Consider the following 13012-nt stretch of genomic DNA (forward strand, 5'->3'; position numbering starts at 1 on the left):
TCCGTGGTAAAGGGCTGCTTTATTATTCTGCTTCATCCAGCCCTGTAAGGAAAACACCCAGCCCTTGTAGCATTCTTTAAAAAGGTATATGCAAGACATAAAAAGGTTAAGAAACAATGTAGTTATTAGAATCTTCATGACATTGCACATTATACCGCTTTCCAGTGAAAGTGCATAGCCAGGTGATTAGTTTAAGTTGACTAGACAAACTGCTTAAACGATAGTGTGCAAGGTTCAGGCAACTTGTTTTTATTACAATTATGGAAAACCCATTAAGTTTTTTCCATAATCGTTATTACATTTTGACCGCTCCTTAAATTTCAGTTTCCTGTCTGTCTGGCATCTTAAGCTCTATACCAATCATTGTCCCAACTATCCTAAATGAGTTTTGTCGCTTCTATCTGTCTAACTCCCATAGCATGTTTTACTGGCCCTTTTTTTTCCATGGCTGGGGATAGTACATAGTCAATGGCTGTACCCCGCAGCAACGGGGCAATTCACTGGGAGCAGACGGAGCGTGCGGGTAAGAAATCAAGCAGGGTTTCTTGCAGAAATGTTGCTTGCTTGTCAGAGAGATAGACAGCGAAGGAATTGTAATTTGGTATATAATTTTGATATAGTATTTCTGATCCACGGAGACTTCAGGGGCTGTGCGCTCTGTTGTCTAAAAGGAAAAGCAAATAAACTAGAGATTCCACCCATTTTTTGGCACACTGTGGCGTATGATGTCATATCCAGCCGCTCAATAATAAAGACCGTGGCTGCAGACTGGAGCAGCTGGGTCGCTAACATGGATCAGGCCTAGGGCAGCACCCAATGCAAACATCTTACTGCAATTATATACATTTTACATAAGAATCTTCTTTTAAGGGATCCATCTGACCATTCTACCCTTGAAACCTATTTAACATAATTTAGTGAATAAGCGAGTGGCTTCCTTTCTGAAACTGAAGGTTTTGGTAAATATGATGTATCCCCAAATAATGCTTGCTTATTTATTATTCTGAACATACAAAGACATGTCTCTTTACTTCTTGTGAAGAGATCTCCGAGTCTTGATTTAACCTTCAGGTTATTCTTCTTTGCCCTGTCCTCTTTTTTTTTTTTTTGCCATGTGTATTACATTATTTCTTAATTCTGCACATTTCCCCCCCAGTGATTGTAGGGTTAAGAACAAAAGACATATCCACGTTCAAAGACTTCCATGGCTAAGTATCCGCCATGGGCTGTGTTTGTGTGCATATGTTGAGCATGTTATCTAGAATACTACTGCCTAGGCAGACGCCTAATTATAGAAGTAATTAGAGACTCCTTGGAGTCTCTCCATGCTTCTGAAATCTGCTGATAATCACCATGCTCCTGTTTTCCCCACCTTCAGACCCAGTAATCTGTTTTGGGTAGAAAAGCAGCTTAATACTGAAAACCCTGCATTGTATGTCCAGAGACTGGAACATATTAACCTGAGCTGTGCTGGAGCAGGGTAATAAAATAATAGACAAAGGGTAAAGGGCTTTGGTTGGTTCTTGGTAAAACCAGGTTCCATTTCCAAAAATATATTTCACGTACATTTTGTAGATTCCGGCTGTGTCTTCGGTTATTGCAGTGTTTACGTTAAATACATGCCATCGAGGTTACAAACAATAAGGTAATCTGATGCAACGTTTCAGAAGGGGTTGCCATAGCAACCAACCAAATGGCCCATTCTGTAGGAAAATTCCTTGATGACCACTTTTCACACGTTTGCTCCAGAATCAAGTTAAATAAGCGTCTTTGGTACATATAGTAAACATACCAAAACATCTCGCTAGGGTTGTTATTAACCCCTTCATGACAAAGCCCGTACATGTACGGGCTCACAATACATTTGTCCTTAAATGGGTTTAAGGACAACTCTTGTCCTATGACGTCTCCCATAAAGTGGCTGACGACAATATGTGTGAAAGCTGTAGACCACTAGCAGATGGCATTTTGACCTGGTAATGTGGCTCTAGCCATATTACTGACTCGGCTGACTAAGGTTAACCCCTTCAAGAAATTAAGAAACCCCTATGGACGTACCGGTTTAACAGAGATTAGTTACCCAGGGTCACCAAGAAATTACCAAAGTAGGCACAAAGCTCAGATGAAAATCCATAAAACGCCCCCCTCCCTCCAACGCAGACCCTCTAGAAAACTGCAGTTGTTGCCAATCTGTGCTAAGTTTACTGTAGTCGCAATAAATACATACAAACAAAAAATGTCTAGTTTTAAAGACAACCTTAATTACTTTTTTTCGCAGAGCATTAAGACTTCAAACTTCTCTTTGTACTTTCTAATTATTCAAAAATGTCAGAGTAACCTGGCGTGTATACACTAATATTAATAGTTTCCTGGATGTATTATAATGTATAGTGTCACCTACACTTTTATAACTAAATTAAACACCAGAAACACCATTCCTAGTATTGTTAAATGCCAAACCCTTTCCAAAAATGATTTGCTCGTATTAAATTCTGTCATATTCATTATTTTCAGGGAATGCTGAATGGTCAGTTCTATCTGACATCAGATGCCATCACATCTGGGGTTTATTCGCTAAACCCTGCGTCTTCCCTTTAGGTTCATGTAGGCAAATATTTGCGATAGTCTCGCAGTTATCACTTTGGGTATTTACTAACCAACGGTGGGTGATAGAAGGGACTCTTTCCCACATTGGTTAAGTTGTTGGGTCATCACATTTCTCAAGTTTTCCTGTGGTTGCACTAAAGTTTGTACGGTCTAAATTACCATATGCAGCTTCACTAGCTGCAAAAAGACGGTTCCTGGGCCGTGCTGTTACAACACCGACCGTATATTAATACCAGCCTTGGCCAAATGTCGCTCCTATTGATGGGACGTCTGTAGCTTTTGAACCTTTTAGGGTTTTTTGCTAAGGCCAAGTTAATCTCCCTCAACAGTTGCGTGTCTTTGTCAAGTGACATTCAGCCGAGTTGCAGTTAGCTAGTGAACTAAATCTGTTTATTACCGTCTATCGTCGCTCCTCAGTCACCTTCGTGTTCGCGATGGTTTTTTGCCGTGATAAAATCCCACACGTGAGATGCATACCCTCTCTAACCCCTTAATAATAAAGTGCTCTGCATTTGTTTAGGGGATGTCTGTCAAAATCGTTTATCAAAGATTGCCACCCTGCCATCACTGTTGTTCTTACAGTCAATAAAGGCTACAATTAAAATGGCAATCACAATAATATGACTTGGCAGTAACATTATGTTAATGCCTTTATGATCCAAGACAGATTATCGCCTTATTAAAAATGATGTTGATTTAATGATGCATGGTTAAAAACGCTGACATGACGTCCCTGGGATTTTTGTATGGCATTAGTCTATTGTGCTAACGAAACCTTGTCACTTTGTTCGGATTAAAAAAAAATGTATACTTTACAGCAGACAGAATTCCATGGGGTGTGTGTGTGAGCGCCCATCACCATAGCAACTAATGAAGTATACCCCAGAATTTTGTAGGGAATAAGTAATGGTTCTGATCTTATTAAAGGAAAATAAATGAAGAACATAGTTTTTTCTACTGCTGTGTTAGATGTTTTTATTAAGAAAATATATATATATATATTTATTATTATATACAGTTGGGAGCAAGGCTAATGGCTCTTTGTTAGTAGTGTTTAAATATATATGTATGCCTGAAGAAATAGGTGCATTGAAAATTCTGTTTAACTCTTTAAAGAGTGTTGAAAGTGATTCTAGATAGGAATCACTTGGCCCACCCAGTCGCTAATTTCCTGTTTCCCTATTGAGTCGATTCAGGAGCCACATATGGATACAAGCTGGCTGCCCCCCATACTGAAATTACCCTTTCAACGTATACATTGTTACACCAAATGATCCCTTTAGATAAACACGCAAAGTGAGTTCTTAATAGAGTCCCCGTTTGTTAGGGGCCTGGAGCTTTTAGAATGTAGAGTTTGTGCTTTTGCAGAACGTAAACTTATAACCTCTGGACGATAAATGTTTGGTTTGTAAGCTTTATAAGGTTGGAACCGTTCTGTTTGGCTTTCAACAGTTTCATTAAACAAGTAAACAGAGATCCTGAGATCTTCCTTTTAATGCAGAATTCTGGTTTTTGGATGCTTATTGTTTTTATCTTTTTTTTTTGTGAAGTTTCTGATGCTCTCACAATCCACATCTTGATTTTGAAAGATGTTCAGAGCACGGTACCAATGTGGATGTAGTCGGGGTAAGCAGGGCTTCTGAAAGTTGACTGCTGACCCCCAACTTTTTTTATATTACCGGTATTGATAAATCCCTTCTTGTGCTAAGCTAAATATAAATTCTATTCAGATTTATATATATAATTGTTATTTTTTTTTTTTTTGCACACTTTTTTTTTATAAAAGTTTCTTGATTCTGGTGATTTTCTAGCAAATTTTGAACAGTGTTAAACTGTTTTGTTTTCCTGGCACACATATTAGAAGCCGTAGCCGTATTTCTGATAAAACGCTTGGATGTTCTTTTGTCGATTTGGAGCTTCATCTGTAATCTCGTGCCTCTGAGTCAGCCTGGGTGGGACAGAGAAGCTGCTTTGGCGAGCTTCAGTATTGATGTGGCTCATTCTGCCTAATTCTCATCGTTTTGTTACAGCTGTTTTATTTTTTGGTGTTTTTCTTTTCTTTTGCACATCGTGCTAGTTAAGGCCGCAGGGAGCAAAAGCATTGGTGCTCTCGTTTTCCTATCCTTAAGCTAATTTATCCTTTCAGCCGGCTATGCTGAAAATAAAGGAGAAAATTACACAGTATGTAGGAAATGGAAAAAGTCAATTTTGGAAAAAAAAGAAAGATTGTTTAAGGACCTAGTGAGAAAGTTACAATACGGTTTTGTTTTTTTCTTCTCTGAAACGTCTCATTTTTAGGTCTCTGAAAATATATCATAGTGCGTTCTAGACTTGAGTGAGGGATCAGGCAGTTTTGCCTTATATAAGAAAAAAAAAACAACAACTTTCTAAATAAACAGTTTCTTCTTCTTAGGAGAGCTAGTCCATATAAATAACATTATAATTACATTAGTCCCAATAGTGGGACAGTGAAAATTAACCATAACATTAACACTGGCATATACAATTTGGTGATATAAGACCGCTAGAGAAGGTGAAGAGGACCCAGCTCTTGTGCGCTTATGGTCTACAATTTATTATCTGCAGTTAATGTCCCCCCAGTGTGACCTAACTGTAAAATATGCACAGAGAAAACACAATGTGTCAGAGAAACCAGGCATTGGGTGAAAATGTATAAATCTATTGATATATGCAGATATCCTAAATGGGATTTTTCTCCCTCCACCTCAAGCCTTGAAAAATTGTCCGTCTGCACCATAAACCCAATCGTGCGTTTATTTCCTTGTCCTATTCAATACTGCTTCCTGTTATTCTGTTTTGTCACAATGGCTCAGTTACTTATGTTCAAGCTTACATGTTACGACGCAATTTTTTTTTTTTTCCAGAACAAACAAGGCATAAAGTTTTCGCATTTAGTTTGCCGTTTCCATGTAAAAGTGAGATTCTAGTTGTTGTGAATTTGTAACCAATAAATGGGCCTTTTGGGTACACCTCTGTGTGGCCAACTTCATGAAAATACTGGTCTATTGAATACCTCAATATGTATTATAAAGGGCCATCCCTGGCACGTTTGTCCCCCAAAAAATTACTGATTTCACCCCTTGTAATGCATCGTTCAGGGAAGTTAACTATGCAGGAGAAACTTACTGGCGTTCATAGTCTAGTGCGTGTGTTAAAATTGCAATTCTGGTGTTGTGCAAAAGAGAATGACACTCCCGTGATAAATCCAGATCCAGTGGAAACCTTATTGTGCTTACAAAAATACACAGACGTGCATCAGAGGAAACCCTGACAGTGCTTGGGCAGCCTTGTGCGTTTCATGCATATGTTCGCTTAGAGACCTCTATTTCAGCAATGAAGTGTCGGCTTCCTTTAGCTTCATGGTGGGAATGTTACCCTCTTTCTGTGATTCAATCAGAGTGATCTTGTGGCTGTGTTGTGCACCTTGCAGTGCGTTCTTCTCATTTGATCCCCGTTGTCATAGCCTGATTTGCCTGTAAACGGGCTTTTTGCCCTCAACCCTTTCCCTGTGCTCTGGGTCGGGTATTAGACGGGCTTGATTATACCCCTATGCGCATACGCTCAGTCTGCCTGATAGACTCCAGCCATGGTTTTTCTTGCACAATATTCTATTAGAATGCGGGTCGGCTCTTTATCAGCAGACTGGAAAAGCAATTTTGCGTTGCACTTTTGCACTTCCTGCTGAGTCTGACAGCAGATTCCCACCCATGACATAAGATCCAAACCAAAATCGCTTTTCTTAGTCTTGAAGTGTTATACAGACATCTTGCAATCTATTCTGTATTTTCTTCATTTGCTGACCATACACGTTCGACACTAAGCTTATCAGCGTGACACTATCTCCCGGTATTAAAATAAATACAATTCCAGTAGTATATAACGCAAACAGCAGGAAGTTGGAGATCTCCGCGGGAGCTGCTAAATAAAGGTTCAAACTCTACAGTATGGAAATATTGCTATTTTAATGTAGATTTATAATCCACCGCTTAGTATACAGCAGCAAGTGCGCACAGCCCAGAGCGGACACATGGTGATAAACACCCAACGCGTTTCGCGGTGTAATTAGCGCTTAGTCATAGGTTTCCAGGAGCGATAGTTGTCAAGCACTGTATTTATTATCTGCCAAGGAAATCACTTTAATGTAATGGGAGAAACACCTCTTGTAAATTACACTGCATTTTTATTTTTTGGCGATTTGTGAAATATGAATCCTTACAGCATCTGCGGGATATTCAACCCTTGCACTGTACATGGCTCTCCTCCCGTTAATTGAATGGCTGGGTATTTTTGGGGTTTCTTGCTTGCCATGTAGCTGCACAGAATAATTTAGCTAGAATAATAAATCTAGTTTAGTTTTTCTAATGCCTGAATCTAAAAATGTAGTCTAATGTACCTTTGTTGCATTTCAGAAACTGACCTTCATTTCTTTTTTAAAAAAAATGTTATTTATTTATTTTTGTTATCTTTTAAAGATGTGGAACAAATGGCTATCGACTGGCTAACCGGAAACTTCTACTTTGTTGATGACATTGATGACCGGATCTTTGTCTGCAATAGAAATGGAGACACCTGCGTAACACTTCTTGACAGAGAACTCTACAATCCCAAAGGCATTGCCTTAGATCCGACCATGGGGTAAGAAGTGGCATTTTGAGTATTAATTGTTCTGGATTCAGAGCTGAACGTGACGTCATACCTGGGCAATGGATTCCCAGCAGACAAGTTAACTAAGAGAAACATACATTTCTTTATAGCAAACTAGGTCGTTTGCAGTCAATAAAGAAAAGCCACATTTTCTGTAAGTCTGTTAATTAATTTATCCACGTGAGTTGGGTGACAGCGTAGATTGTAGACACAGATCTTTTTTGCAGGCGTGCTACTGCATCTGTCTCTATGAACGTTTCATACTCCTTATGACGTGATACTTTTTCGGAGTCGTTTGATACAAACTTCACCAGCTAAATTCTTTGCGTATTTCTATTTTCTTATCACGAATGATCATGAAAGCCCTAGGAGGACCTCATTTCTCTTTACATTTCAAATCGCTTTTGCTGCTCCTGTGACTATGGATTCTAAAAGCTCTGTATGATTATTCCTCCCTTTTGAGTTAACTATGCCCTGTTAGGTTGTTTCTTGGTTTAGGCAACCTCTGTATGGATGGGTGTGATATATGAAGGGTAACTTATCAATATACTTGCTAAATAAATGGGCTTTCACCTTTCTTTCACATCCTGTTTTTCGTCATTGATGTTAGTGTCTCTTCCTCCTGGGTTAAAATGAAACACAGCATCTCTGAGTTTGTTTTAGAACATAATATTTATTGCCCATAAAGTGTGTTTTCTCTTTAGCCTGCTATATGTTACTCATCTACTGTTGCCCGGTAATATAACCAGATATATTTAGCTGTCTTCTTCCTCAAAAAGAACTAACAAAAACCCTGCAACTTTAGTTTGTCTTTCGTATTTCTTAACTGTGGAGAAAAAAAGAGTAAAAAGTACATATTGCAAAAGTTAAACCATATGCGGAATTCTGATCTCTGTAATTTAATGCAAAAAAATAGAATAAGCATTTCTGCATTACATTAACGTTTGTCCTTTTTCTGCAATTGTCAGTTATAGTCTGTCCACCTGCGTAACATTAAAAACCAGGCAAGGCTTCAGTAATGCAAAAAAATAAATCGCTCTCTAATATGGCCCAGTACAATAAGCAACACCTAGTAATATTGTACGTGGATGTTAATATAAGAAATCAAAGTGACTCCTTGGGCAGATCTGTGTGTGTGTGTGCGAAACCCCCAGTTCGGTTATTGTATCACTCTTTTCGCCTTCCCCTTTTTAAACTTCATGATTATGAGTTGAGAAGTGGCTCAGTTTTAGCAGCTGTGAATTAATAATTTTTCCGTTTTTGCTGATAATTTGGGTTTTGTTTTGTTAAATAGCAACTTTTCGGAAGTGATGCAATATCAGCGTTATGAGTATTTAGCTGGACGTATATAATTTAATGTGACACCCCATCGGTCAATTTTATACTAAAAACATCTGGAGGGTTTTGTAATACTTTTTTCCTGGATTAACAATTGCAAAATAAGACTGCGTTTGCAACATTTGAGGAACAACCCTACCGTCTGTACTCTTAGGGCAACCGAAGATCATTCCTCAAACCGCTTTTTTTGCTGTTTTAATTTGCCTCCCATGATGCATGAACATTTGATGATCCCTAGCTTTCTATTCACTGAACCCCTACCCCTCAGTTTTAGGATGGGATTTAAAACCATGCAAAGGAAACAATCCCTGTTTTTTTTTTAGGTTTCCGTCGGGTACCCGCCTGAAGAGCATTTAGCAGTGTCAAATCAATTTGTTTACATTTTTCATAAAAATTTTTTTTTTTTAATGAGGGGGTTTATAAATCAGGGGCTGCTTAAATATACCAGCTTTTGCTGGGCAGTGTGATGTGTAGGGGCTGTCATGATTTTTTCAACAAAAATAAAGCCAAAATGGTGAAAAATGAAGTACACAATAGTAGACAGGTGCTGCTAATCAAATGCAGGTGATTAATTGATCATCAGCAAGTGTGACCACCTCCTATAGAAGCCAACGTTTAAGTAGTTTGCTGGTCTGGAGCATTCAGGGGTGTTGCCAAGGAGGAAATGACATCAGTAATGATCTTAGAGAAGCAAACCAACTGTCAAGCACAGTGATGGAGGGGTGCTGATTTGGGTTTGTTTTACAGCCACAGGAACTGGGAACCTTGCAGTCATTGAGTCGACCCCTCTGTATACCAAAGGGTCAGATTAAAATGCTGTGGCTGGACCTTGAGAGAGCTTTACATAAGCAAATGTCCGCAAACCTCAGTGAAGTGAAGCAACGTTGTGGGCCAAATTTCCTCCACGTCACTGTGAGAGACTGATTACTTTGAGTTATTCCTGCTAAAGGTGACTCTACACGCTATTGAATCATAAGGTGTACATGGCTTCTCCATTTTGGCTTTATTTTTGTTGAGTGAATCATGACACGGTATGATATGTCATGTGTTGTTCATCTGAGGTTGTATTTCCCTCATTTTAGACGTGCCAAGGAACAAATTGTTTTTGTATCCTGTTATGTAAAACTATAGAATTCAAAGAGGGTGTACTTTCTTTTTCACGTGACTAAGTACTGAACAGGTGGATATGATTATCTTTTTAATAATTAAATGCAGCATTACAAACATCATGTTTACCACCATTAAGTGCTCAGATGCGTCCAGAACAAAAATATTCCAGTTGTTTTCATTAAAAAAAAAAAAAAAAAAACTGGAAAAGTTTTGTAAATGTTTGTGTTATTTTTAAGCATTCAAGAGATCTGATTTAACAGACTAGTTATGCTTTGTTAATGTGGCACAGAACCTGACTTTAGGAAAATGCCATTTTTGTTTGGAAAAGCTTGGATTTCAGTTCTCTGTATAATTAGAACACAGTTTGAATATGCTAGACCTGGGTAATTTGATGTACAGTGCCGTGACACTCATGACATTAACGTTTTTTCTTTTTTCTAGAAAGTTATTTTTCACAGATTATGGTCAGATCCCTAAAGTGGAAAGGTGCGACATGGATGGTCATGACAGAACCAAACTGGTTGACAGCAAAATAGTTTTTCCGCATGGCATTACCTTGGACCTTGTGAACAGGCTGGTGTATTGGGCTGATGCTTATTTGGATTACATTGAGGTGGTTGACTATGAAGGCAAAAACAGACACACCATAATTCAGGGTCTCCTAGTAAGTGCTTGTTTATAACAACATGTATCTCTTACATAATTCCTAAATAATTTGGTTTACAGCAATTTTAGTAAAACTTTGGGGCTTCTGCCACAGTTCTACTCCTGTGCCTCCCTGTTTTTAATGTATATGCTGAGTTATTAGCTTGCCGTGTGAGTAATTTGTTCATATTTGTTTGCATTAAAGCTTGCCCTGGTGGTTTGAGGGATAGTCTTCAGGAAGTTCTCCAACAGTTGCTGAACTATTGTACTCTAAGTTTGCAGCTGGCTGGGAATAGATTGATAATCAACCGTGGGAGAGCTTCCTTGTATTGCCATTTAAAAACACAAGCAGTGGCGCCTTAGGCACGGTATTACTTCTGCTTTTTAACAGCTGAGATCCCATGGTTTTCAACCTAGCACTGATTGTTCTAAAACTGACTAAAAATCGTGGGGGGCAGCGACAGTTTAAGAACTACCTGCCGTCTCGCCCAGTTGTAGATAATTATCTTCATTATTTCACATGTGGTGAAACTGGATCTCATTAGATGTTGAATTAATGTACCTGAGCTATGAGCTCTGATGACAGTGCTCACTGAAGGGTGCTTGAGCATGTAAAGTGCACCCATTGACCTTGTTGTAAGTAATGTCTATCCAGAAAAAAACATTTTCTGTCTCTTCCAGAAAAGATTATTTTCATATGGTGGGATTCACTTGATTGTATGTGTTTTTCATCTCAGATCGAGCACCTGTACGGCTTGACAGTTTTTGAGAACTACTTGTATGCTACAAATACAGACCATGCCAATGCCCAGCAGAAAACCAGTGTTATACGGGTCAATAGATTCAACAGCACAGAATATCAAGTGGTGACCAGGGTCGACAAAGGGGGAGCCCTCCATATATACCACCAGCGCAGACAACCAACCGGTATGTATGGGGTTGAGGTACAAGAGATTCAGTTTCCCTCCTTCAATCCTAATGTTCTATGTCAATATGAATATAGCCCTCTCCATAGTTAAATGTGGAGGGAAGCTCAAACCATGTCCAGAGTTGTGTTTTTTTTTTTTTTTTGATCATTACCACTAACAGGGCAAAATCTGGTAGATGACCCTTACAAAAAAATACTGCAGTAATACTGCAGTTTTTTGGACATGAAAAAACTGCAATATTGCACTTTTACTGTAGTATTACTGCACATTTATTGCAGTTTTACTGCATTTGTACTTCACTGTACTGCAGTTGTACTGCAGTTATTTTTGTACGGAAGTACAAATGCAATAAAGCTACAGCACACTGAAGTAAAACTGTAGGTTTGCAATATAAAAAAAAGTGCAGTAAATGTGCAGTAATACTGCAGTAAAAGTGCAGTATTGCAGTTTTTTCATGTCCAAAAAACTGCAGTATTACTTCAGAAAAAACTGCAGTAATTTTTCGTAAGGGTCGACAAATGTGTTTAATTTACTAACTACTAGCTGAAGACTTTTCACATGATATGATTCTTAAGCATGCGTACTGACATTACAGTCTATAAATTAGCTGTCTGGTAGTAAAACTTCTTTTATGTAGCTTAGGCAAAAAAACCCTTTCACCAAAAGCTGTCACAGGTGTTATGAGGATTTCTTAATTTCTGAGGATTAATATAATAATAATAAATCTGTTTTGTCCTGTAAAACTAGAGCCAGATTTGCCACATGCCTCTATGCGATGTCAAGAAACCTTTTCAGTTGTAAAGCACAAGTCCCGTCAGTAAGAGTCTGTAGGTGCCTCCTCAAATAACTATGGTATTAGTAGCGATTATCTATGGTCATCACCTCGATGTCTGGAATAAACCAGCCATGCACTGTAATCCTCTCTGGCCACGACTTGTACAATAACAGAATGACAAGGAAATCCATGAAATCCAGCTTGGCTGCTTTTATTAATGCTAATGTAGCTAATTAAAGTCACATTTGTTCTAGGCCGTTAGCATAACTTTAGCATTTGTATTTATTATTAATATTATTATGCCTCTCCACGATAAGTCTTATTTTATTTTTGTCCCTTGGGTTGATCTAAATCTGATTTAATTATTGCATTCTTTGATTGGAATAATTATGTAGCGACGGAAATGCCTCTTTGTAAAATGGGTATTCCACACAATGCATCCCAGATATAAAGTGTATGGTCTTTTTTTTATTCATGTTATTTTCAGAGTGTATTTAAATGTGAAGGAGACATTCTACACAATTATCCCACTGAAAGTGATAGAAATGACTATGTATACTCGAAAATAAAAAACAATAATGGCACTGGCCATTACATAACGATCACCTGCCTAATATTGTGCAGGTCCCCTCTTTGCTGCCAAAACAGCCTTGAGGCATGGACTCACTGGCGTAGGGGACGGGGGGGGCGGATCCCCCCCAGGAAATCATGCGGGGGGGACCGATAATATAGAAATCCCCCCCAGGGTGAGTGCACTCGGGTGCAGCTGTGAGGGTGCTCACAGCTGCCCGATCGGCAGCTGCAGCCTGCAGGACTGGTTAGGGAAATCCGTGATCTCCCCAACCAGTCCTGCAGCTGCATTAAGGTCACACTCACCAGCTGTCTGTAACTGAGCGCCGGGCGACGGGATATGACGATTATATCCAGCCCCGGCGCTCAGCAG

At 38.9% G+C, this 13012-nt stretch overlaps 1 protein-coding gene across 2 annotated transcripts in view; it reads left to right on the forward strand.

Annotated features, from left to right (window-relative positions):
- Window positions 1–13012, forward strand: part of LRP1 (LDL receptor related protein 1) — a 132392-nt gene that overhangs the window by 55779 nt on the left and 63601 nt on the right. For both annotated transcript variants that reach the window (XM_053455716.1, XM_053455717.1), the window contains exons 7-9: window positions 7101–7263; window positions 10162–10384; window positions 11103–11292. In XM_053455716.1, the coding sequence (XP_053311691.1) occupies window positions 7101–7263; window positions 10162–10384; window positions 11103–11292 (576 nt within the window). The remainder of the gene's footprint in view (window positions 1–7100; window positions 7264–10161; window positions 10385–11102; window positions 11293–13012) is intronic.

This window comes from Spea bombifrons, chromosome 2, assembly GCF_027358695.1.
Source record: "Spea bombifrons isolate aSpeBom1 chromosome 2, aSpeBom1.2.pri, whole genome shotgun sequence".
NCBI classification, from domain to species: domain Eukaryota; kingdom Metazoa; phylum Chordata; class Amphibia; order Anura; family Pelobatidae; genus Spea; species Spea bombifrons.